This window comes from Dasypus novemcinctus, chromosome 16 (assembly GCF_030445035.2).
Source record: "Dasypus novemcinctus isolate mDasNov1 chromosome 16, mDasNov1.1.hap2, whole genome shotgun sequence".
Classification (NCBI taxonomy): domain Eukaryota; kingdom Metazoa; phylum Chordata; class Mammalia; order Cingulata; family Dasypodidae; genus Dasypus; species Dasypus novemcinctus.
In genome coordinates this window covers 36939818-36964243 of record NC_080688.1, presented here as the reverse complement: position 1 = coordinate 36964243, position 24426 = coordinate 36939818, and the positions used below count along the sequence as shown (strand labels likewise).

Here is a 24426-nt window from a genome sequence, read left to right as displayed (position 1 = left end):
TATTGCAACTTTCATTCCCATAAGATCTGGTATTTTTCTGTGTATGCTTTCAAATTCTTCTTTGTGCTCATCCAGTGTCTTTTTTTTTTTACGATTTATTTATTTATTTTTTATTTCTCTCCCCTTCCACTCCCCTGCTCTTGTCTGCTCTCTGTATCCATTCGCTGTGTGTTCTTCTGTGACTGCTTCTATCCTTATCAGCGGCACTGGGAATCTGTGTTACTTTTTATTGTGTCAGCTCTCCATGTGTGCGGCGCCATTCTTGGGCAGGCTGCACTTTCTTTTGTGCTGGGCGGCTCTCCTTAAGGGGCGCACTCCTTGTGCGTGGGACTTCCTTATGCAGGGTCCCCTGTGTGGCACAGCACTCCTTGTGCACATCAGCACTGCGCACAGGCCAGCTCCACATGGGTCAAGGAGGGCCCAGGGTTTGAACCGTGAACCTCCCATGTGGTAGGTGGACACTCTATCCATTGGGCCAAGTCCGCTTCCCCAGTGTCTTCTTAATATCCTTAATCTCTTTAGCCATCTCATTGAATTTGGTAAGGAGTTTGATTTGAAATTCTTATGATTAGCTGTCTCACCTCCTTTATTTCATCTAGAGGCTTATCTTGTTCCTTTAAGTGGGCCATAGCTTCTGTTTCTTGGTGTGGATTATAATTTTTGGTTGGTGTCTTGGCATCTGGTTTACTAGAATATTTATTCTGGGTGCAGTTTTTCTCTTCAGTTTAGGGCTTCCTGCCCTTTCTCCCTTGCTGGCTGTGCAGTAGGAACCAAGGTTGTAATTGGTGCTGTAAGCTGTGGAGGCTCAAGCTGCCCTCATTGTGCCAGGGACCACTGAGGCTTCTTCCACCTTTCTCCTTTGCCAGAGGTAGGGACAGAGTCACAGCTCTGTGGAATAATCCAAGTGATGCAGGCCTAGACTGTAGTTGCCCAGAGAGACAGATGAAGCTTTATGCTCCTTTCTCCCCTGCGTGGTGCAGGGTTGGAGCTGCAGGCGTGGGCAGCAGTCTGCAGTGTGGGTCCAAGATGACCGCAGTTGCCCTGGTAGACTTCTGACTTTCAGTTTGTGCAGCCAAAGGTACCTGCAGTTACCTGGGTAGGCTGTGCAGGGCCTGTCAGCCTCCTCCCATCAGAGGCGGGACTGAAGCCTAGTCTAGGGCTGCAGGCTGATCTGGGTGAAAGAAACTGGTTCCTACTATCACTGTGATTTTTGGTCATCTGGGCTTCCCCTCAAGCTGGGGGTGAAGTAAAAATTGCAGCCTTTTTCTCATTTGGACAGATTCACACCCAAATGTTCCCAGGGTTATATCTTGGCCAGCCGAGTCTACCAATCAGTAGCCTAAATTAGCAGCCAACCATCTCCTCTCCTCCCCTGTTTTTGGGAAGTGGAGCTTCCAATTCCAGCTACAGAATAGCTCCTGGGGTGGCTCATGTTGCCAGAGTAGGATAATCACCAGCCTCTGCATCTTGGCTAGTAATTTCCTGGAGAGGTGGGTACAGGTCCCTGCAGCCTCCTCCCTGCTGGAGGTGGCACTGGGGCCTGTGCTAGACCTGCAATCTGATCTGGATGGAAAGAAGCCTGTCCCCACCAGGACTGGGATTTTCAGTCTGCCCCACTTCCCCTCATCCCAGGTGTGGAGTTAAGATGGTAGCTCCTGGTCTCTTTCTGACTTGAACAGGCTCAAACTTTGGCTGTTCTTAGGATTATACTTTAGCCCGCTTAATTTACTCATCAGTAGCTGAAGTTGGTGCCCAACCATCTCTTCCTCCCCTGTTTTGGGAAGTGGAGCTTTCAATTCCAGTAGCAGAACAGCTCCCAAGGCGGCTTGTGCCTCCAGTGAAGTATGGGCATCAGCCTCTGGGGCATGTAGCGCTCTACTTATGAGTCTTCTCTGCACATGGGCAGTGTCCTCCTTCCGTTCCTTCAAGGATGCTGCAGGATGCTCTTCTGGCCTCCTGGAGCCCCCAAATAGGTGCTTCAGCTAGCTCCAGAGAGCTCTGGATGTTTACTCACTGCCATGTTACAGGACCTGACTCTAGGAGCTCCTTACTCCTCCGCCATCTTGCTGGTTCCCTCTCATTCCTAGTTATTGCCAGATAATATGCTGTTGTATGGCTGTACCACATTTATCCATCTGTCATTTGGTGGACATTTGGGTGGTTTCTACTTTTTTGTTATTACTGTTATGAACAATGCTGTTGTGAACACGTTTGTACACATTTTGTGTGGAATTGCTGAATTGTGTGGTAACCTGTATTTGGTTGTCAGTCTGCTGTGCTGTCCTTGGCTGACTTTTTTGGTTTCACAATTGCCTTCATGGTCCTTCAGGTAGACCACTGTAGTCCAGATACCATGTTCTGTTTCAAAACAGGAATGTTGATTGGGTGAATACTCTATCAGAAAATAGAACTTTTCTTTGAGTGGCTTTTTCCTTTTATCAGTGAAGGACAGAAGTTTACCAGAAACTCCCTTTGTAAAATTTCTCTCGGCTCATTGTTGGAATTGGGCCAGGTAGCCACCCATTATCTGGAAGGAAAGCTGGGAGAGCAAGAAACTCACAAAATTAGAAAGAGGATAATAATGATTAGTTTATTCCAGTTGTTCTCTAGGTAGGGGAATGGGATGTCATATAATTTCCATAAGAAGGCAGCTAGAAATGTGAAAAATATTGTTAACATTTCTAAACTTTTTTGCAATGTATGCGACAGTTCCAAAGAAGATAAAATGCCCAGCCTAAAATGTCAGTAGCAGCTCTATTGAGAAACACTGACTTAGACTAATCATATTTCATTGCTGGGAGGAATACACATATTACCACCCAAACAAAATGGAGCAAAAAAGAAGGGGAGCGTATGACTGTGGGAAAGGCAAAGAACAGTGTTCACTATATGGTCTATATGGTAAGAGTATAGTTTTAACATTTTATTATAACTAAAGCATTTAAATGTTCATATAGTGTATTGATATGGGAAGACTATTCCTTTGAGTATGGATCCCTTAACTAGAGTTAAGCTTTCTCATATAAATCATACCTATAACCATCCTTTATGATTGATTGATTGATTGAATGATTGATGTAAAGTAAATTAGTAACTTAGACATTGCAAAGCAACCTGAGAATCTGGGTATGGAGTCAATCTTGTGATATTTCTGATTTATCAAAGAGACTTCACCTATTTGGATTTTTTCCCAGAGTGTATTTCACCATAGTTCAACAGCTGTCTTTGTACTCCCATTTTTGTCAGCTTAAATAATATTAGATTGCATTTTATAGTTAAACTACTAAATAAATTGGCAGAAAGAAGTGTAGAAACAAACATAAATCTTCTTGGTAATCCTATCACTCAGTTGTGGAGTAACAAAGTACCCTCTCTGGTCATGAGTCGTCAATGTGCTCTGGGCATCAGTTCCTGAGTTTTACCCAGGAAGTGTGAGCATAGGTTAATCCAGCAAGTTGATTAGATAGGTAGATAACATTTAAAAGATTTACTGTTACATAGTAAAATATCTAAATTGAGCCCTGGATTTTTTTCTGAGTGATAAATTGGGTTTATTTTTATAAAGACCAGCTTTTATTGGTTGTCTTTCTATTGTATTTTTTCCCCTTTTAATCAGAAGCTGTTAAATGTCAAATAGTTCTAAGATTCTAGAATTTTACCCATGAAAATGTTCTATTGTTCAGATTACAGTAAGCTCCTCTTGTGAAAATCATTTCTCAGAACTTAGGTTTTTCTCAGAGATGTAGTATGTAGTGTATAATGTCAAAATGTTTGAGGAATGGAAATAACTTGAAAAATAGACATTGCTCTCTAAATCATTGAGTTCTTGCCAAACTCATTTTTAAGATTTGCATTCTAGTGTCATTTGTTCTTTAATTATGAAAAAACATTAAAAATGTTCTTTATATTATATTATCATTGTATTAGCTATGAAAAGAACACTTAAGTACTTCTCTTTTAACATGCTCTTTTAAGGGCACTTGTTCTTCAAACCTTCATTGTGTATAAGTTTTTCTTTTCACATTCCTTTTTTTATAACGATTTAGTTTAGGTGAAGTTAAAAGATGGCCTTCAAGTATTTTATTCCTCAACTCAAGTCCTTTTTTTTTTCCTTTTCAATTTATAAAAGCAGTGTATATACTTCGAAATCAGAATTGAATCAGTATAATAAGGTATAAAATGAAAAGTAAAAGCCTCCTTTCCCTACCCTGTCTCCTGTTCCATTTCCCAATGGTAGAGCACTTTTGTCTGTTTCAGCATTGCCAGCATAACTAAATATGTCAAGATATATATAAATACTTGATTCTTTCGGTTGCCTCAGATTTTAACTTATATTTTTTAACCTTAATTTATTGATTCATAAACGTCAATGACCTTTTTCCTCTTTCCCCTCCTCTTACCCTGCTGTTTTTGCTGTCTGCGTTGTCTTCTATTCTCATTTTCTCTCCTCTGCAATTCACTGGGATTCGATCCTGGAGACCCCTGATGGGGAGAGAGATTCCCTGTTGATTGCGCCACCTCAGTTCCTGGTTTCTGCTGTGCTTCACCTTGATGCTCCCTTTGTCTCTCTTTTGATGCAGCATCATCTTGCTGCGTGACTCACTTGTGCTGGCCACTGCTCACCATGTGGGTACTCGCGCAGGCACTGGCTCGCAACACGGGCACGCTTTCTCTTCTTTTTCACCAGGAGGCCCCAGGGATAGAATCCAGGTTCTCCCATATGGTAGGCAGAAGATCTGTCATTGAGCCACATCCGCTTCCCTTGAATGACATTTGACTCTCCATTATGTGAAGACATTTTTGCAAGAAACTTGCTTGTGCTTCTTCCCCTCTCTGCTTTCCAGTTTTTCTCGGTTACAATTGTTACATGTGTTCTGTATGTATTAACTTATTTAATTCACTGTAACTCAGTGAAGTAATTTCCATTCCTCTTTTTAAGGATTGGCAAAGTAAGACTCAGGCTCACATGGAATAAGTTCTTGCTTTAATAAACAGAGGCTTTGATCTTTCACACATGTTCTAGTCTTTTAAAAATAAATATTTATTGGATGCTAAATTTGTACCAGGCAGTGTACTATGTGGTTGAGGTATAAGTGGTGTGTCAAACTAATTCTTTTGGAGCTATTGTCTAGCATGTCTCATTTTAGACCTTGATACCCATCTTAAAAGTTATAAATCCTTATAGCTTTATCATTCCTGTTCAAGAGAAATGACCTCTGGATACAGGTTTACCAAAACAGTTTAACTGGAGAAACAAGTATTTAGAGGGTTCAAGCTTCTGTTCATTTATTTTAATATTAGAACCAGAAGAATATTACTGAAGGCAATCCTGTTAGTGTAGAATACCTGAAAAATGAAAAACCCATTAAATACCTTTAGAATCAACTCGGATTTTCCTAACATAAAACTTAAGATCCTGTATGTTACTTGATTCCTAATTCACTTTAATGAGTAAAAACAAAAAACAACAAGAAAAACCACTATGCCGTGAGATTTACTTTTTCTGAATAGCTTCTTTCAAATTATAAAAAATTAAACAAGTTGTTTTTAGTGATTATTTCAAAAGTCATTAAAACTCTGGAAATATGCAATAATAGATATGACAAATTTGAAGTTTAACTTTAGGAAGCATAGTGCTTAAATAGGCCGACTGCTTATAGCATGCCTTGTTGGCTGAACATGAATCAACATTATAAGATATTTTTGTATATTAAATTCCAGAGAAATTTTTTTTGTAAATGTATATGATATGTAAGTTGATACAAATTAATTCATTTATTTTGCATCTTGGGAAAATACTAACAGTTATCACCACCATCATAATGTAGTTGATATTGAGTTCTTCCTATGTACCAGAGACTGATTTAAACATTTTACCCGTGCCAGACTCTTTTAATCCTTTCAACAAATCAAGGGTTAGATACAGTTGATTTATAAGTGATGAAATAATTTGAAAGGATATGTATTTTGTTTTCTAAGTCATATTGCTAGTATGTAATGAACTTGACTCTGGAGTTCTTGACTGGTAGCCTAGGTTTTGCTATTTTATTTGAATTTCAGCAAAATATATTATGTACACAAAATAACTTAACTCATACAAATAAATTGAGCCCCCCTCCCAAAAAAAGAAAGAAATTGACCCTAGTCACCATTAAACTAAAGTTCTGTCAGATACTCTTCTTCTTAGTGCTTAGTTACATTTTAACATTGTTAGTTACATTTTAACAATGTAAAGGTTTTTGAGTGACACTCTGACACCGTTTAGAATTATTACATTTATAACTGGATATAAAAACTGTGCCATAACATCATCTTCTATCCCCAGCCTGCCAAGTGTACATCTGGCCTAGATACAGTGGTGAAATCATTTACTTGCTTCAAAACCTTCCTTGATTTTTCCCTTTTTCACCTGGACATTCATGCTTATCTGCATTATGTTTTCTGTATACCCTTCTAACTGTAATTCTCATCCTTTACATATAAATTCTTTTCTTTCTAAGCCAAAACTGTTTTCTTGGCCATGGCTCATAGTTTCCTGCCTCTATGTTTTACTTCATAATATTCTCACTACCAGGAATGCCTTCCCATTCTCATCTATACTCTTCATGCTCAGATGAGACACTACCTCTTCTATGAACTTTAAAAAAATATAGTTGTTTGTTAGAGCAGTTGTATGTTTACAGAAAAATCACACAGAAAGTATATAGTATGAATCTCTCTTTTATTTCTTTCTAATCCCAATAAGGCTCTTCTTTCCTTCTGTTAAAACCATTATGACACTCTGCTTATATTATTTTGCCTTCTCTTGTAGGTTCCTGCTTCATTTTAAAAACTGCGTTTATGAGAATTAAGAACTATGTTACGTATGCCCATTGGTTGTAAGAATAATTCTGGATTCAGAAACAGTGAAATATAAAAAAAGCTTAGTTTGAATTAAGGGAAACTTCTTTAAGGCATATCTTTTCTCCCCCCTCCCCCACCGTGCTGTTTTTGCTGACTGTGTCCATGCGCTGTGTGATCTTCTGTGTCTATTTCTCTTTTTGTCTTCTCTTCTCACTTTTCTCCTCTAGGATTCACTGGGATTCGATCCTGGGGACCTCTGATGTGAAGAGAGGTTCCCTGTCACTCGTGCTACATCACTTCCTGGTTTCTGTTACACCTCTCCTTGACACTCCCCTTTGTCTCTCTTTTTGTTGCATCATCATCTTGCTCTTTGGCTCATTGCGTGGGCACTGACTTGCCAGGCATATCTTATTGCACCTTGTATTATAGACATTTATTTTGCATCTTAGTTTTCTGGCCACTGTGACAAATATTGCACAATAGGTTGGTTTAAACAACAGGAATTTACTGGCTTGTGGTTTTAGAGGCTAAAAGGCTTGCTTCTTGTTGGGGTCAGCAGCATTCTGGCTGGCTGGCAGACCCTGGCTTTCTTGTGCTTTTTTTGTCAGATGGAAGTGTCCTCTTCTTTCTTTTCTGGATTCTTTTGACATCCAGCTTCTTCTCAAAGTAGCTTTCTCTTCATAAATATTCCAGTAATAGGATTAAGACCCATTTTAATTCACTTGACCACACCTTAACTAAAAATATCATCTCCAAAAGGTCCTATTATAGTGAGTTCACACCCACAGGAATGATATTTGAGATATTTGAGAACATGTTTTATTCAGCCTACCACAATTTGTATGCTATTTATTTTTTCTTTAAAATTTTTAATATCTATGAAGTCAGTGTGGCATAAATAGAGAAGAAATTGGGCTTAAACTAGGAAAATACGGTTTTCTAGTGAGTCATTTACTTTTTGTATGGCCATAGCAAGCTATCCAACCTTTTTCATTTCAGTTTTAATCTGTAAAAAATGAAAATAATTATCTCATGGGATAACTTTTTTAGATTCATTAACTACTTAATTATATTCCAGGGCTGCGGGTGTTTTGTTTTTATTTTAAATTAGTATTTAAAAGGTATAGTTTTCCCTTCATTTAAGTTCTCAGAGGGGCAGAGGTAAACATTTAAAGTATGGAAAATTTTAGAGAGTAGTAATATATATATATATATATATATATATATATATATATATATATATATAGGATACTATATGAACATAGAGCAAGGACATCTGACAAAGATTGTAAAATTCCAGTTAATGCCCGAATAGAATCAGAAAGTAAGAGTTCCTTAAGGCCAGGAAGGTATAGAACAAAAGCCTATCAGGCTAAGGGAACAAAATGTGCAAATGTTGGGGAAATTTCATTATGGCTAAGGACTGTGTGTGTGATGTCTTAGGAAAATTGCAAGAGATGAGACTGGAAGAGGTAGGTAGGGGTGGAGGTGTCAGATCATGTGACCGTGCAAGTTGTAATGGTATCAAAGATTAAAAACCGTAGTTTTTTACGTATTAGTTACCATAATAATAATGATCAGTATTGTCAATTATTGAATGGTTATTATTGTGCCTGGCACTGTGCTCAACATTTTATGTAGTGTTTTCTCACTTAGCTTTTTAATTTTGTGTTGTAGGTTAAAAAAAAAGTTTTGTTTTTTTTTTTACTTTTTCCATTTTATAGGTAAGGAAATCAGGGTTTAGAGAGGTTAAATTGGCCCAAGGCAACACAGCTAGGAAGTAGCAGAGACTGGATTTGGCTCTAGATCCTTCTGATTTTTAAAAGTCGTCTTTAACATTATGCTGTATACTGCCTAGTTCAATGTTTGCACACCTGGTAGGTAGTCATTACATATTTATTGAATTGACTGAATTTTTCCATGTATTTGTCACTTGGAGACTGTTAGTCTTAAATAGCATCTAATTATTTGACTTTTTCAGACACTTTTTAAAATTTCAGTAAGGCTACACTTGACTAGAAAAACATTTTTATCAATATGTTAATACAAGATTATTTTTTCTGAAGAATATTCACAACATGAAGTTAATACCACCTGCTTGAGATAGTTAAATATATTAATACTTCCATTAGACCATTTTATTTAAAGTAGAAAACATAGGAAATACAGATAAACTAAAAGGAAAAAAATTAAATCACCACAGTGTCACCACTCATATAATCTCTGTTTATATTTTGGTATATATTCTTGCTGGCTTTTAAAAAGTTCTTAGATAAATATTTACATTTAAAATTCATTTCAGCAAAGTTCCTTCATATATTTCAAGAATCTTATGCAGTTTTTAAAAAAATTTACTTTGTTTATGCTTTTTTCTTGGGTACTGTCAAATAGAACATGTGACTAGATTTTGAATAAGCTCATTTTAATGTATTTTCATTTTTGAAGCAATTATTTTTAAGCACACAAATATCAAGCATACTATTGATGGACTTTTCACAAGTAAGCATACCCCTTTAACAAGAAACAGAACATTACTTTCTGCTCTTCTTGCAACCCCTGCTTTTCCTCACAACTACTCAGCTGACTTGATTAGTTTTGCATTTATTTTTCACTTCTGAATAAATGGTTCTTGAGCAAGCCTCTGACCTCTGGTAATTTTTACTTAATGGGTGTTTGAATTTTCCAAAATTATAAGTTTAATACACACATGGAGAGAGAAGAGTATAAGGAACCCCCATGTACCTATCACCCAATGATCAAATCATGGACAATTCTTTCATCCATCCCCTCTCCCGCAGTTATTTTTGAAGTAAACCCAGGCATCGTATTATATCATCTTAGTAAATGTCTCAGTATGTATTTCTAAAAGATTAAAAGATTACTTTTAAAACTCTTTAAAAATATAACCACACATTTTTAAAAAATCAACATAATTCCTTAATATCAAATATTCAGTCAGGGTTCAAATATCTCATGGTTTATTATACTGTTTATTTGTTGAAAGTTAAAGTCCATATATTGCATTGGTTGCTTTGGCTCTTAAGTCTTTTAAGGGTTCTCCCTCTATCTCTTTTTTTATCTTCCTTGCAATATTGGTGATTTTTTAAAAAGCTACTTGTTTTATATTTTTCAAGGTTTTCTTTCAAGGGGGAATTCTCATTCAGCCTTTTATGAAAGAGATTAGCATGAATTTTAAAAATCAGTTTAGAGTTTACATACAGTTAAATATACAAATCTTGGGAGGCGGTTGTGGCTCAACTGATAGAGCGTCTGCCTACTATATAGGAGGTCCAGGGTTCAGTACCCAGGGCCTCCTGACCCATATAGTCAGCCAGCCCACGCTAAGTGCTGCCACACGCAAGGAGTGCCATGCCACGCAGGGGTGTCCCCTGTGTAGGGGTGCCCCAAGCTCAAGGAGTGCGCCCCATAAGGAGAGCCGCCCTGCGCAAAAAAAGTGAAGCCATAGGAGTGGCACCGCACACACGGAGAGCTGATGCAGCAAGATGATGCAACAATAACAACAACAAAAAGCAACACAGTTTCCTAGTGCCGCTGACAAGAATGCAAGTGGACACAGAAGAACACACAGCGAATGGACACAGACAGCAGATAACGGGGGGAAGGAGAGAGAAATAAAATAAATCTTAAAAAAAAAATATATATATATATATACATACACACACACACACACATCTTAAGTGTTCACTTGATTAATTTTGACCATTGTATATATTAATGTATCCACCATCCAGTGTACTTTGTTTTCAATTGTGATCTTTTTTTTAAATAGAATAAAGAAGTCTCTTTTGCTCCTTTAGACTGTAGAATTTAGAGTAAATACAACAGCAAGGAGTGAAGAATAGTCATTGATTGCTATTAGGAATTAAATTAGGAATATAAAGCTTTCTGTTTTTCATCATCCAGATGGGTGAATTAAGAAAATTTGAGTTTTGGAAAATGCTACTTGCTAACAGAGGATATGTGTAACATGTTAGAGCTAAAAGTGAGAAGTATAAATGCACTGCACTGGAATTTCTGTCTTTGCAAAAAACCTGTCGGGGGTTTGGGGGTGAGGTATGGGTATGGGAACCTCATATTTTTTAATGTAATATTTTTTGTGATCTATGTATATTCAAAAAAATACAACAAAAAAACAAAAAAAAAAGGTGGCTCTTTGATTATTGCATATTCCTTCTCCCATGCCTCAATTTCAAGCAGCAGACTTCATCTCTAAAGTCAGGAGGGTCACGTGGTTATCGAGACCAGTAATAAAGTTAATTGCAGTTGAGGCATATAAATGTTTTGAGTATGTTTTTTGACAGACATTAGCCAACTTTGTTCTTTTATCTTTGCTTTGTCCCTAGTGTGAATTTATTGTTGTATTTAACTTTTGGGAATTTTTTTTTTGGTGATACACTTAGGTTTTGTTAGACTAGTATACTGATCTTAGTTTGATACTGGTAGGAAGGGAAAATGTTACTAAGAGTTACTGAGGAGTCATTTTCAATAACTTCTGATCAAATCTTGAGCAGTTTACCATCATAATTAATTTTAACTCCCTGTTTTCCTTTTCATTTTGGGTGCTTTATTTAATTTTTTTTTTTAAATGCTGAATTTTAAATATTTTAATGCAAATTATTAGGTGTACCATACTTACTAGAATTTTTGTCCCCAATTAAGATTACCTCATCTTCCCCACCCCCCACCAAAAAAAAAAAGCAAACAAACGAAAAACCCACACAACATTCTGGATTGTTTTTAAAAAGCAACTTTCTTTCAAACTTGCCATAATATTAAAAAAACACCAAACTACCTGCTTTTTTCTTGGTTTCATTGAGCTTTTATATTCTTAGAAGAATCAAATCACAGAAAGAAGATGATGGTTTTCTTAGAAATATGTATTGCTTCTTGAAAAGCATTTTTATGTGAAGTTGCTTGGGTAATGTGAATGGGAACAACCAGTTAAGCTCTTTCCTTCCATACTTATTTTGAACTTCAAAGCTCCTAGATTTAACCTCTGGTTCAGTCCCATCTTACTAGATTTAAGTGGCTTTGTTTTGTTTTGTTTTTTTCATGCAGGTTCTGCTCATTAATCACCACGAGTGTGGATCTGAAGAAGAGTTTATTACCTCTCTTTTTTTGAGTATGTTTAACTTCAGATACACACAACGTAGCCTCTCCTTCCCTATTAGATTCTTAGAAGGTAGTTATATTTTTTATAGTCTCCTTCTTGTGACTTTGATAGTTGTGATCAATAAGAATAAAAACTATTCCTTACATACTGGGCTACTGCATGCAAATCAGTTCATTTAAAACCTCCTGGAGGTCTTTGGCATGCCATACATCAAACTATGAGTGTTTATTTGTGGAGGTAACCATGTTCCAAAGAAATTTAAGAGTGTAATTCTTTTATCAAGAATCTGGGAGTTAACCTTTAGGTTTTGGGAATCATTGACTTTAAGGGGCTTGCTTTTGGTGTGTGATTTTCAGAATTAATTTAAAATGGGAAATGATAAATTAGAAATATCTTGAGGTATTAGATATATCTCTGGATGAACAGTAAAAAGGAAATGAGCTTGCATTGAACCTATTGTATGTAGCTGATTTACCATGCCATCTTAAAGAAGCATATCTTTTTTTCCATGTTTGCAATTTTTAGACAAATTGATGTACTTTTCCTTTTTTACATGGATATGCTGAATAAAATATGATACATAAAATTTTATTTTTTTAAAAATATATATCTAGGGCTGGAAAAAAGAAAGAATTCTTGCTGAGTACCCCGATGGCAGGATAATAATGGTTCTTCCTGAAGACCCAAAGTATGCCCTGAAAAAGGTAAATTTCCAGAAACATGTCTTACAGAGTAGATGGTATCATTTTGCAGCTAATTTTAATAGGATAATAATGTATACTAAACTCAGATGTTTAGGCTAAAGTGTTACAAATAACTAGGTAGCAGTTTAGTGCAAGAAAAGGACTCTCCATTATGTTTTTGTGATTTCTCTTTGTCACTGGATGACATAGCATGTTTAAACACCAGTTCTGAAAACAAGAAATAAACATTTAAAAAATACAACAAAGTGAGAAATTACGCTAAGCTGTATTGTGATTCTGACCTAAGTAAATTGAATTTTAGATGAATTGATTACTTTCTAGTATTGGCAATAATCTGAGTGAAGGAATAGAAGACATGCTAGTTAAATTAATGAATAATGCCAAGTTAAGTGATTTTTAGGATCAGAATTAGAATTAAAAGTCAAATCATGATAATTTAGAAAGTTAAAACTAATAAAATGTAAACATTCATTCCAAGAGTAAATTTCTAAATAAAATTTATTACAGAAAGGGATCTAACAAAAGGTAACAGTAAACTTGAAAATAAATGTGAAGTAATCATATAATGTTATAGAAAAAGTAAAGAAAGTCCTCTTATCTAGTGTGTGCTAGGTCTTAGTCCAACTTAGAATTCCATAATTTGAGGATTTAGAGAGTTTACTTTGTTGAGAAATGAACCATTTCACTATTATAGGGTATCTTAAAATTAAGGAACCATTTGGATAAACTTATTTTTAAGTCATATGTTAATTATGTTTTCAGATAATATGCTATGCTTTTCCTCACCCTCCAGATTTTTTTCAAGAGAAGTACCTCATAATACAGAGCAATGGGTCCAAATTGTTTATCTGAAAAAGTTAAATACACTTACATACAGTCTTTCCACAAAGAAAGCACAAGGAATATGGTGTAGTTACTGTCCTTTCTTAAGATTAAAAGTTGGACCGCTTTAAATTAAGAAATACTTCTATCTGAAAAAGCAGGTTGAAGAAAAACATTTTGAGCCTATTATTTGAAAATGTAACTAACATTATATTTAAAATATGAGCTTATTCTATGATTCCTTTCTTTTCAAAACTTGCTTTATTACTGGACAATCCTAGAACTTAAATAGGTATACTTAATAGCTATGTATTTAAAACATGGATCCTTGCACAAAAAGAAGTACTTGAATTATTATTGTATCAGTGATTGACTGAATGAAAAATGATGGAATTTTTGGAATTTCAGCTATCATGATGCAGAAATGCACAGTAGGAACTTTGCTACATCACTGTAAAAAGCAGCCAGACTGTTAAGAAAATTCCGTAAATGCTAATTTCCCCATTTTAGTTTCTTGGCAAAATTTAAGTAGTTTACAATTCAGTAGGTTACTGGTTAGTAACCTAAAGTCTAGGAAATTGTGAGTTGCTTGCCTGTGGGAACTGAATTAGGAATTGTATAATGGGGTTTTGTTCCAGGACTGGGAGGGCTTGACTTTTCATTACTGAGTGGGAGATGAGCTACATGGTATTTACCATGTCAGATGAATGAATACTTAACCTTTTTTTAGAGGTTATTTGCCATTTAGTAGCACAAATAAATGCATATTGGACTGAACATTTGAAAGGGAAGGAACTAATGTACTACGACAGTATTTGATTTGAGTACTTAAAAAGGTCTGAGATAATTATATTTGTCATGACCACAATTCTAGGAAGTAAACTGAAAGTTAGTTTTATGCCATTTAAACTTTTTGGTTCAGATTCCTGCTCTTTTATTTTCCTGATGCCTGATACCTGATATGAAGAAGTTATTTAATCTTTGAGCTTTAGTTCTTCTATATGTGAAGTGAGGCATCATAGACCTCTAAGGTGTTGGATTTATATTTAATAGATCAAAATACTTAAATTTGTTAAGAGCCCATTAATAGTTTATAAGGAGTAAATGTGAACTTCTTTCATCTGCCTGCTTCCATTTTACTGATGAGAATAGGAATTAAAGCTTGGGAAGAAAAGCAGGTTGCCTCCCTGAGATTCCAGTGAAGTTCTCCAAATTACAAACCCATGATGCCTCCAACAGGAAGCTGAAAGGTCCTTATTACTTATTTTAGAAGCTCTGACCCTTTTTGTTCCCTAGACTTCTATAAATTAAAACATGGACTTGGCATTACTCTCTAGTTCTTCCATCATTCTGTTAAGTGTCCATGGGACTTTATAAACAAACAAACAAAAAACCCCAGTTTTGAACAAGCACAGTGAATTAGTCATTGAAAACAACTCTTTAGAGGATGTTCTGTTTGGAGTATATACTCAACTTATTGAACTGAAATAGGGCATATTCATAAATATTCAAGGCTTTCACTGTTAAAAATTTTTCTTTATTTGGCAGGTTGACGAGATTAGAGAGATGGTTGATAATGATTTAGGCTTCCAACAGGCTCCACTAATGTGCTATTCCAGAACTAAAACACTTCTTTTTATTTCTAATGACAAAAAAGTGGTTGGCTGTCTCATTGCGGAACATATCCAATGGGTAAGTGATTTTTAAAGAGCTCCTAAATAGTTCAGTGTTTTATGAGTTTACCCTTTGTCTTAATTTGCCATAGGGCTGCTGATGCAAAGTACTAGAAATGGGTTGGCTTTTTATAAAGGGGATTTTATTTAGGGCAAAAGCTTATAGTTCTGAGCCCTGAAATGTCCAAATCAAGGCATCAGCATAGATCACGGACCTGCCATGTTGCAAAGCAAGATGGCCACTGATCTCTGCTGAGGTCTCTGCTTTCCCCTCCAGAATCTACCATCTCCCAGAACTCAACCGTGAGCGACCAGGCATAGGGCTTGTCTCTTAGTGGGCCTCCTCTCTGAGACTTGGCTTCTCCGCTTTCTCTTGAATTCAGCTATGAGGTATCAGGCAAATGATTTGTCTCCTCTTGAGGCCAGTTCCTGTCCTCTGCTGGTTGCAGACTCTGGGACCTCTTTCGGCCTCTTGGGGTTTCTCAGTTTTCTTGCAGTCCTCTCTCTCATGGCAGAATCAGTATAATATGGAAGCTTCCTTTCTCTCTGTCTCTTGATTTATATCAGGCTCAGCAAAAGGGAGGAGACCCAAGCTGGCTCACACCTTACTGATGTAGCCCAATTACAGGCAATCCAATCAAGCGATCTAAAGTGAATCTAATGCAGACAAAGGGTACTACACCCACAGAAATAGATTAGTTTAAGAACATAATCTTTTTGTTTTTGGAATTCATAAAAGAACTTCAAACTGTTTAATACTGAATAACAATCTATTAAATTAGTCTATACTTTATGTAAGGAAAGGTATAGATGCAAGAATTCTTTACCACGGTGGAGTTGTATCTTGCGTAGGAATTAGTTTCTCAAGACAGCCAGTAAGATAAACATTCTATAGAATCAAAAGTACTTTTAAGGGAAGCAGTTTGGCTCAACAGATAGAGCGTCTGCCTATCATATGGCAGTTCCAGGGTTCAAACCGAGGGCCTCCTGACCCATGTGATGAGCTGGCCCACATGCAGTGCTGATGTGCACAAGGAGTGCCTTGCCATGTAGGGGTGTCCCCCGTGTAGGGGAGCCCCACACATAAGGAGTGCTCCCCATAAGGAGAGCTGCCCAGCACGAAAAAGTGCAGCCTGCCTGGGAGTGGCGCTGCACACACAGAGAGCTGATGCAGCAAGATGACGCAACAAAAAGAGACACAGATTCCTGGTGCCGCTGACAAGAATACAAGGGGACGCAGAAGAACACACAGCAAATGGACACAGAGAGCAGACAACTGGGGCGGGGGCAAGTGTGGAAGGGGAGAGAAATAAACCATAAATCTTAAAAAAAAAGTACTGTTAAGTTTTGTTTAGGATTTTCCTGCATGGGTACTAATTATAATGTCTGTCTCAGTAAGTCCCTTTCACACTGGAATAAATCAAGGTTGGCAATCTACAACCCTGTGCTGAAATCTGGCCTGTTTTTATAAGAAAAGTTTTATTGTAATAGAGCCAACCCCATTTGTTTATGTGTTGCCTATGGCCCTATGCATTACAGAGCAGAGTTGAGTAGCTGAATAGTTGCAGCAGAGACTAGGTAGGCTGCAGAGCCTGAATTATGTACAGTCTGGCTCTTTATTCAAAGCAGGCCAACCCCTGGAGTAGATCACCATTTCTTTGGCTGAGCCCTAGATGGAGAGGCTTGTGTTTAGGGGCCAAATTGTACAAAACAAAAACGACAGAAAAACCAATTAGAATCATTTTAAGGATTATGTCCATATTATAAGAATTCTAAAGTAACTGGGACCAACCTAGAATTCTAAAGTACCTGGGACCAACCTAAGAGAATAGAAGGTTCTGAACTCTCTAATCATGCTCACTTTGAGTCATTATCTCATTTAAATTCTGTCTCTTTTTTTGGCCGAGTTCTCACTCATAAATTCAATGCCTACTGGATATGACTACTACTCAGTGACATCTTTAGCATATTAATAGCTATCTGTAAATGTATGCTTCATCATAAAATTTTCGAATGAAATAAAGTCAAAACAAGTTGCATGACTGGAAAATGACCTTATACGGAAGGTTCAATGCGGATCAGCAGAATATCCATGTCTACATAAAATACCATGACTTTAAAATGCTGTTTGACCTAAAGTAAGGGGGAAATGGAAAGGAGAAATGAGTTTATATGGCTACGAGTTTCTAAAAAAGAGTCTGGAGGCTGGCAGAAGGTTTGCCCTCATGCACAACTGAGCAGAGTCAGAGAGACAGATAAAGCAGATACAACCCCCAGATATTGGTTCCTTTGAGGGCTAAAGAGACCCATGGGAGTTATGGTCATGGCCGATGGGGTTAACTACCAGGGCAGATGGCCCCTCTTTGGAAATGGTGTTTATGTGTGATGAATCTGGACTCAGATGGGATCTCCCTTCATAAGACTTTCATGCTAATGTGCTGGAGGTGCAGTTAATGTTGGGGTTTAAGATATATTTAGGGGATTTGAATCTCTGGACTGACAATGTGATAGCCAGATCCTGAGCCTCAACAGACTCCAGCACCTACAATCTGATTTATTGGACTTACCACACTCAGCTTAGATGGAGGTGAAGAAGGACAACCACCACACCATGGAGCCTAGAGTGATTACAACTGAAAATGGGAGGATTGCATCCAGCATCCAGGTGGAATCTGAGCCTCCTCTTGACATAAAGGTGCAATGGACACAACCAATCCAGTGTCCACATAGAAGAGGTGGCATTGGATTGGGAAAAGTGGACATAATGGACAAAGGGTATGGGGAAAGGCAGGAAGAGATGAGAGGTGGAGGCGTCTTCGGGACATGGAGCTGCCCTGGATGGTGCTTCAGAGGTAATCACCGGACATTGTAAATCCTCACAGGGCCTACATGATGGAATAGAGGAGAGTATGGGCCATGATGTGAACCAATGTATATGAGGTGCAGAGGTGCCCAAAGATGTACTTACCAAATCCAATGGATGTGTCATGATGATGGGAACGAGTGTTGTTGGGGGGGGGGGAGAGGGGGGGTAGGGGGGTGGGGTTGAATGGGACCTCACATATATATTTTTAATGTAATATTATTACAAAGTCAATAAAAAATAAAAAAATTAATAAAAAAAAACAAAACAAAACAAAAAAAAAAAACAAGTTGCATGAGATTTATTAAGCTACATTTTAAAACTTCAGCCTCATATTCTGTAGTTCTTATGAATCTTGCTTGAATAACATTTGGTTTAAATAATTAGCTGATAACTTTAATGATTTGTTGCAGTGTTTGGACCAGAAGATAGCTGTGTTAACATTTGCCTGTGTGTCTAAGTTTTATTTGTGCTGTGTAATTGCTTTTAAGTTTTATATCATATCCTATCAGCGAGCTGGCCATGTCCTTTTTTTGGCCACTAAACTAGCAGAGATTATGTTTCTTGAAGCACTTTTTTTTTTTTTTAAGGGCGGTGAAGTATGGGATAGGGGCTTTTCTAAATTCTTGATATCCTCTGTCATCTCTAGGCCTAGTTCCCACACAGCTGTGAACCCTAGAACTATGGCAGGAATCACAGAATCAGTTTTAACTGCTGAGTTCTTCTGTGTACTTTGTTGATCCTTGGAATCTGGCAAGTTGGAGAGAACTAGCATTCAGTTCCTCTTAAAAGGCCAGGTGTCATAGCAAGATGCTTTGAACATGTCACCTTATTTAAATTCTCAACCCGTCAGAGCAATGGTGGATATACCCAATTTATCAATAAGGAACTCAGAGCTTAGAGAAATTTAGTAACTTCTCTTTGATCCAGGTTTATATATTTTCTAAAAATGAGAGTGAAAGTTTTAAATGGGCCCCATAGTTGGTTAAGAAGCCAGACAAATGTAGTGAACTCTTTGCTGAGGTCAACACTGTAATAGACAATTACTAACATTCTCATTAAAAAAACTTTCCCCCCATGTTGACATCTGTAGGGCTACAGAGTTATAGAAGAGAAACTTCCAGTTATCAGATCAGAAGAAGAAAAAGTCAGATTTGAAAGGCAAAAGGCCTGGTGCTGCTCAACGTTGCCCGAGCCTGCAATCTGTGGGATCAGCCGAATATGGGTATTCAGCATGATGCGTCGGAAGAAAATTGCTTCTCGCATGATTGAATGCCTAAGGTAACTTGAATGTAATTCTTCAAATTATTTTCAGTAGTTTAATATTTAAGCAGAGTTTAAGTGTAAAGACCGGCATTTAAATAATCTTAAGTGTATAACCTTTAATTCTCTCTTAAATATAAATTTAGCATAAGATGGTCAATATTGTATTTTTAAGTAATTTTTAAATTAAGTGAACTTAATTTGAGGAGGAAGAACGTAAGATAGGCTAAATATTACTGAAACATGTTCACTCACATATTTGTAACCATGATATTAGGCCAAAATAACCTACTTATTTCAAGCTGTGTTCGATCTTGAAGAATTTTAAATACAACTTGAAAAGTTGCTTGGGAGTTCAGCTTTTCAGAAAATTTATCTTACTTCATAATATTGTTTTTGTTAATCTCATTACCTTTTTTTCTTGCTTTCATCACTTACTTTATCAAAGGTTTATCAGACAATTTGAATTCTTTGATTTTTCTTGCTAAAAGTTTCATGGAAGATGTTAAATTAATCATTCAAATCAGGTTTTTAAGTTAGTCTATAGTAATTTTGTTTATTCAGAGAATCCCTGTCTCCTGTTATGGACATAAGCAAGATCTGGTCTGATCTCCCTTAGTTTATTAATGAGAAATGATCCAGAAGGGCTCAAAGCCAACCAGCCCTTTTCATGACAGAAGCAGGTAGTTTCTAGCTCTTTGAGAACTATGCTTGGAACATGTAGCTGCTTAAAAGAGTGTATTGCCCCTCCTTTAAATCTTGAAGACTTAGGTCTTTTGACAACCATAACTTGGTTCTTTTTTTTTTTTTAGGAGGGACTGGGGATCGAACCCAGAACCTCATACATGGGAAGCAGGTGCTCAACCACTCGAGCTACATCATTTCCCCAACATGGTTCTATTTTATTTTAAAAAGTTGTATTTTTGCTCTATGTGATGGTGAAATTGTCACCATAAACTTTCTATTAAAAATACAAAGCGTTTCTACTTTTGTCATTTATTGTTCTTTCTTATGTTGGCCTCTTATTATTAGTGCCTAGCACTCTCTATTAAGGTTACAAAATGGGAAGTCTACTAATAGGCAATATCCTGGGTAAATGTGTTGTTGTCCTTTTTTTAATTACATCTTTTTTGGGAATATAATTCACACACTGTAAAATTCACCTATTTAAAGTGTACGTTTCCATGGGTTTTAGTACATGTACAAGGCTATACAACCATCACCACTAATTAATTTTAAGACGTTTCCATCACCCCCAGAAAATAAACCCCATATCCATTAGCAGTCACTCCTCATTCCTTCATGTGGAAACTGTGTTTAACCATTTGAGTAACTACTAAACTGTTTCCAAAGTGGCATCATTTTATATTCCCACCAGCAGTGTATTGGGGTTCTGATATCTCCACATTCTTAGCAACACTTGTTACTGCCTATTTGTTTTTTTTATTTTAGCTATCATTGTGGGTGTAAAGCAATATCTCATTGATTCGCAATTCCTTAGTGAATATTGATTTTGAGCATATTTCATGAACTTATTGGCCATTTACATATCTTTGGAGAAATGTCTATTCAAATCCTTTGCCCATTTTTAAATTGGGTTATTTTTCTTTTTATTGTTGAGTTGTAATAGTTCTTTATACAGGACGCAAGTTCCTTATCAGACATATAATTTGCAGATATTCTCTCCATTTCATGCATGGTTGTGGATTTTCTTAATGGTATCCCTTGAAGTACAAAAGTTTTAAATTTTGATGGTGTCCAATTTATATGTTCTTTTTTTATTGTTAGGCCTTGAAAAACAGTTCTCAGACTTTTTAAAGATTTATTTTATTTTTCTCCCCTTCCTCCCCCCTCCCCGGTTGTCTTCTCTCTTGTGTCCATTCACTGTGTATTATTCTGTGTCCACTTGTATTCTTGGCAGTACAGGGAATCTGTGTCTCTTTTTTTGTTGCGTCAGCTCTCCGTGTGTGCAGCGCCACTCCTGGACAGGCTGTGCTTTTTTTGCATGGAGTGCCTCTCCACTTCTTGTGCATGTGGCTCACCTACGTGGGGGACACCTCTGCATGGCATGGCAGTCCTTGTGCGCTGCAGCACTGCGTGTGGCCCAGCTCACCACATGGGCCAGGAGGCCCTGGGTTTGAACCCTGGACCTCCTATATGGTATAGGTGGATGCTCTATCAATTGAGCCACATCCATTTCCCTGTTCTTTTCTTTTGTCACTTGTACTTTTGATGTCATAGCTAAGAAACCATTGCCTAATATAAGGTCATGAAGATTTAGGCTTACTTTTTCTTCTAAGAGCTTATAGTTTAGTCCCTACATTTAGGTCTTTGATCCATTTTGAGTTAATTTTTATATATGGTGTGAGGTGTAGGCCTTCAACTTCATTCTTTTGAATGGAAAGATCCAGTTTTCCCAGCACTGTTTTTTGAAAAGACTATATTTGTACCCAGTAAATGGTCTTGAAACACTTGTCAAAAATCAATTGACCATTAATTTGAGGGCTTATATCTGGATTCTCAATTCTCTCTATTGGTTTATATGTCTATCTTTATCCTAGTACCATACAGTCTTGATGTAGCCTTGTGGTTTATTTTGAAATCAGGAATTCTAAGTCCCTCAGCTTTGTTGTTATTTTTCAAGGTTGTTTTTGCTATTTGGTGTCTTTACATTTCCATATATACTTGAAGATCAGCTTGTCAATTTTTGCAAAGCCAGTTATAGATCAATTGAGTTCATTGTCGTTTTAATAATATTAAGTTTTTGGAGCCATAAATATGAGATAGTTTTCCATTTATTTAGGTCTTCTTTAATATATTTCAACAATATTTTATAGTTTTCAGTGTGCACATTTTGTATTTCTTTTGTTGAATTTATTACTATTTTTATTCTTTTTGATGCTAATGTAAATGGAATAGTTTTCTAAATTGCAATTTTGGATTTTAATGTATTAGAAATACAGTTGGTTTTTTAATATTGATCTTGTATCCTCTGCAACCTTGCTGTACTTGTTTATTAGCGCGAATATTTTCTTTTTGTGTTTGTGAATTCCTTATGCTTTCTATATGCAAGATCATGTCATCTGAAAGAATTACAAGACTCTTCCTTTCCAATCTGGATGCTTTTATTTTTTTCTTTTGCCTAATCCTGGCTAGAAGCTCTAGTACAACACTGAGTAGAAGTGGTGAGGGTGGACACATCTTTGTTTTGTTCTGATCTTAGGGAGAAAGCATTTAGTCTTTCACCATTAACTTTGATGCTAGTTGCAGCTTTTTACCAGGTTCTATTACTAGTTGCTGAGTATTTCTTATCATGAACGGGTGTTGGGTAAAAGTTTTTAATACATTTTTTATTTTATAAAATACTTTGACTTAAATATATTAATATTTTAGATGAATAGTTATTTTCAACAATTTTTAGAACATACAGCCTAAGAAGTCTTTCTAGTCAAATTGTATTTGATAGGTTTTTCTAATTTCAATGATTGTAAATATTAATTTGTTTTACCTTTCCATATTCCCCTTCCCTCCCCCTGCCCTTTTTTTTTTTCAAACAGGAGTAACTTTATATATGGCTCATATTTGAGTAAAGAAGAAATTGCTTTCTCAGATCCTACTCCTGATGGAAAACTATTTGCAACACAGTACTGTGGCACTGGTCAGTTTCTGGTATATAATTTTATTAATGGACAAAATAACACCTAAAACATTCTTGCCTACAGTACTAGAAGACATCTACTGAAGAGAATGGATTGGTTGCTGACTTTAACCAGGAACTAGGGCCATTTTTATTACAATGAACTCAGGACTGGCAACAACCATAAGGTTGTTCCATTTTCATAGAATTGGAAACAATGCAGTAATAGCTTATTGTTTTGTTTTTTAAAGAAGATATTTTATTATCTTTTACATAAATTTATGATTAATGTATTTTATCTATAGTTTCAGACATGTTTACATGCAGCAGATAATTGTTCATAGTGGACTGAAAACTAATGCAAGGACTACGGTCTCAGTGATAAGTATATTTTGAAGTTCTTAATATGGAAATATACCAGTGTAGTTTGGTACTGTATTTTTTTATATTGATCTTCTGATACCAGTTATAGGTTTAAAGATTGTATTTTCATAGGGCGGAAACCAATGTTTTTGAGTATTATTCAAGGGGGGTGCAATATTAAGTGTTCATGAAACAAACTAATTTTTAGAAGGCCTGAGGTATACTTTGGATGAAGCTCCTTGGAATAGGAAAGCTCCAAAAAAGCAGGAAGATTTTGGAATATTGAGCTTTTTCCTCTATTTCTCTTTCCTATCTTTAATGGCAGGAAGAAGTGCAAATGTTTGAAAGAATTAAGCCTCTCTTTCTTGGGGAGCTATAAATGGCTAGAAGTAAGGAAGGGTACCCTGTAAAGGTCATTGTAGTTCCATTTTTAAAAATAAATGGCAATTTGGTACATTTATGCTCTTAAGAAATCCCAAAATGGTTTATGAAAACTTTGGAATAGTTGCAAGCTAATAAATATGGATGACTTGGTATCTGCTTTATTCCTCAGAAATACTGCACTGAGTATATACTCATTATTGGACTTCATTTTGATACTTGTCTATCCTTCATAGTGCCCTCTACTTTTAAAGGGCTTATATGTTGAAAAACTGCTGTGGCCTTTTATGACCTGTATATAATGTAGAATAAAATAATAAAGTACTTGATAGCTTTTTCTAAGTGACAGATGTATAAGATAATGGTGTGAAAAGTGTCATGTCATTTGTGCTCTTTCAGGGTGTTTCTTAGGTTTGATACCTTGGAATATGATTAAAACACCAGCTTCTTAAAAGATAGCTTTCACTAGTTTGACAAAGGACTGCTCTGTCAGCAGCAACTCAGCTGAACTTTTTTATCTCCAAAAGGAAAATCTTTTCTATTTTAGTAACACGATAGTTTTCTGGTCTTTCCGTATTAATAAAAGGCCATAGCTCAAGAATCAGGTACCACTGTGATTTAACTTTGATTATTTTTATGAGTTGAAATTATCTTATTTCCATTTAAAAATGGCTGAAATTTAGAATCCTAAATTAATAGATTGGTATACATTTTATCTCTATAGATGTATGCTATTGTAGAGT

General features: G+C 36.3%; 1 protein-coding gene across 8 annotated transcripts in view; it reads left to right on the top strand.

The window, feature by feature from the left end:
- The window catches only part of ESCO1 (establishment of sister chromatid cohesion N-acetyltransferase 1), a 110681-nt gene extending 86639 nt beyond the window's left edge, over positions 1-24042 (top strand). For 5 of the 8 annotated variants that reach the window (XM_058277528.1, XM_058277526.1, XM_058277527.2 and 2 more), the window contains 4 exons: positions 12592-12681; positions 15052-15195; positions 19133-19320; positions 22860-24042. In XM_058277528.1, coding sequence (XP_058133511.1) covers positions 12592-12681; positions 15052-15195; positions 19133-19320; positions 22860-23007 — 570 coding nt within the window. In that variant the 3' untranslated portion in view covers positions 23008-24042. Of the gene's footprint in view, positions 1-11922; positions 12047-12591; positions 12682-15051; positions 15196-19132; positions 19321-22859 lie in introns of all 8 variants that reach the window. The other 3 variants (XR_011645956.1, XR_011645954.1, XR_011645955.1) reach the window with 1 other exon arrangement.
- Positions 24043-24426: the final 384 nt, after the last annotated feature.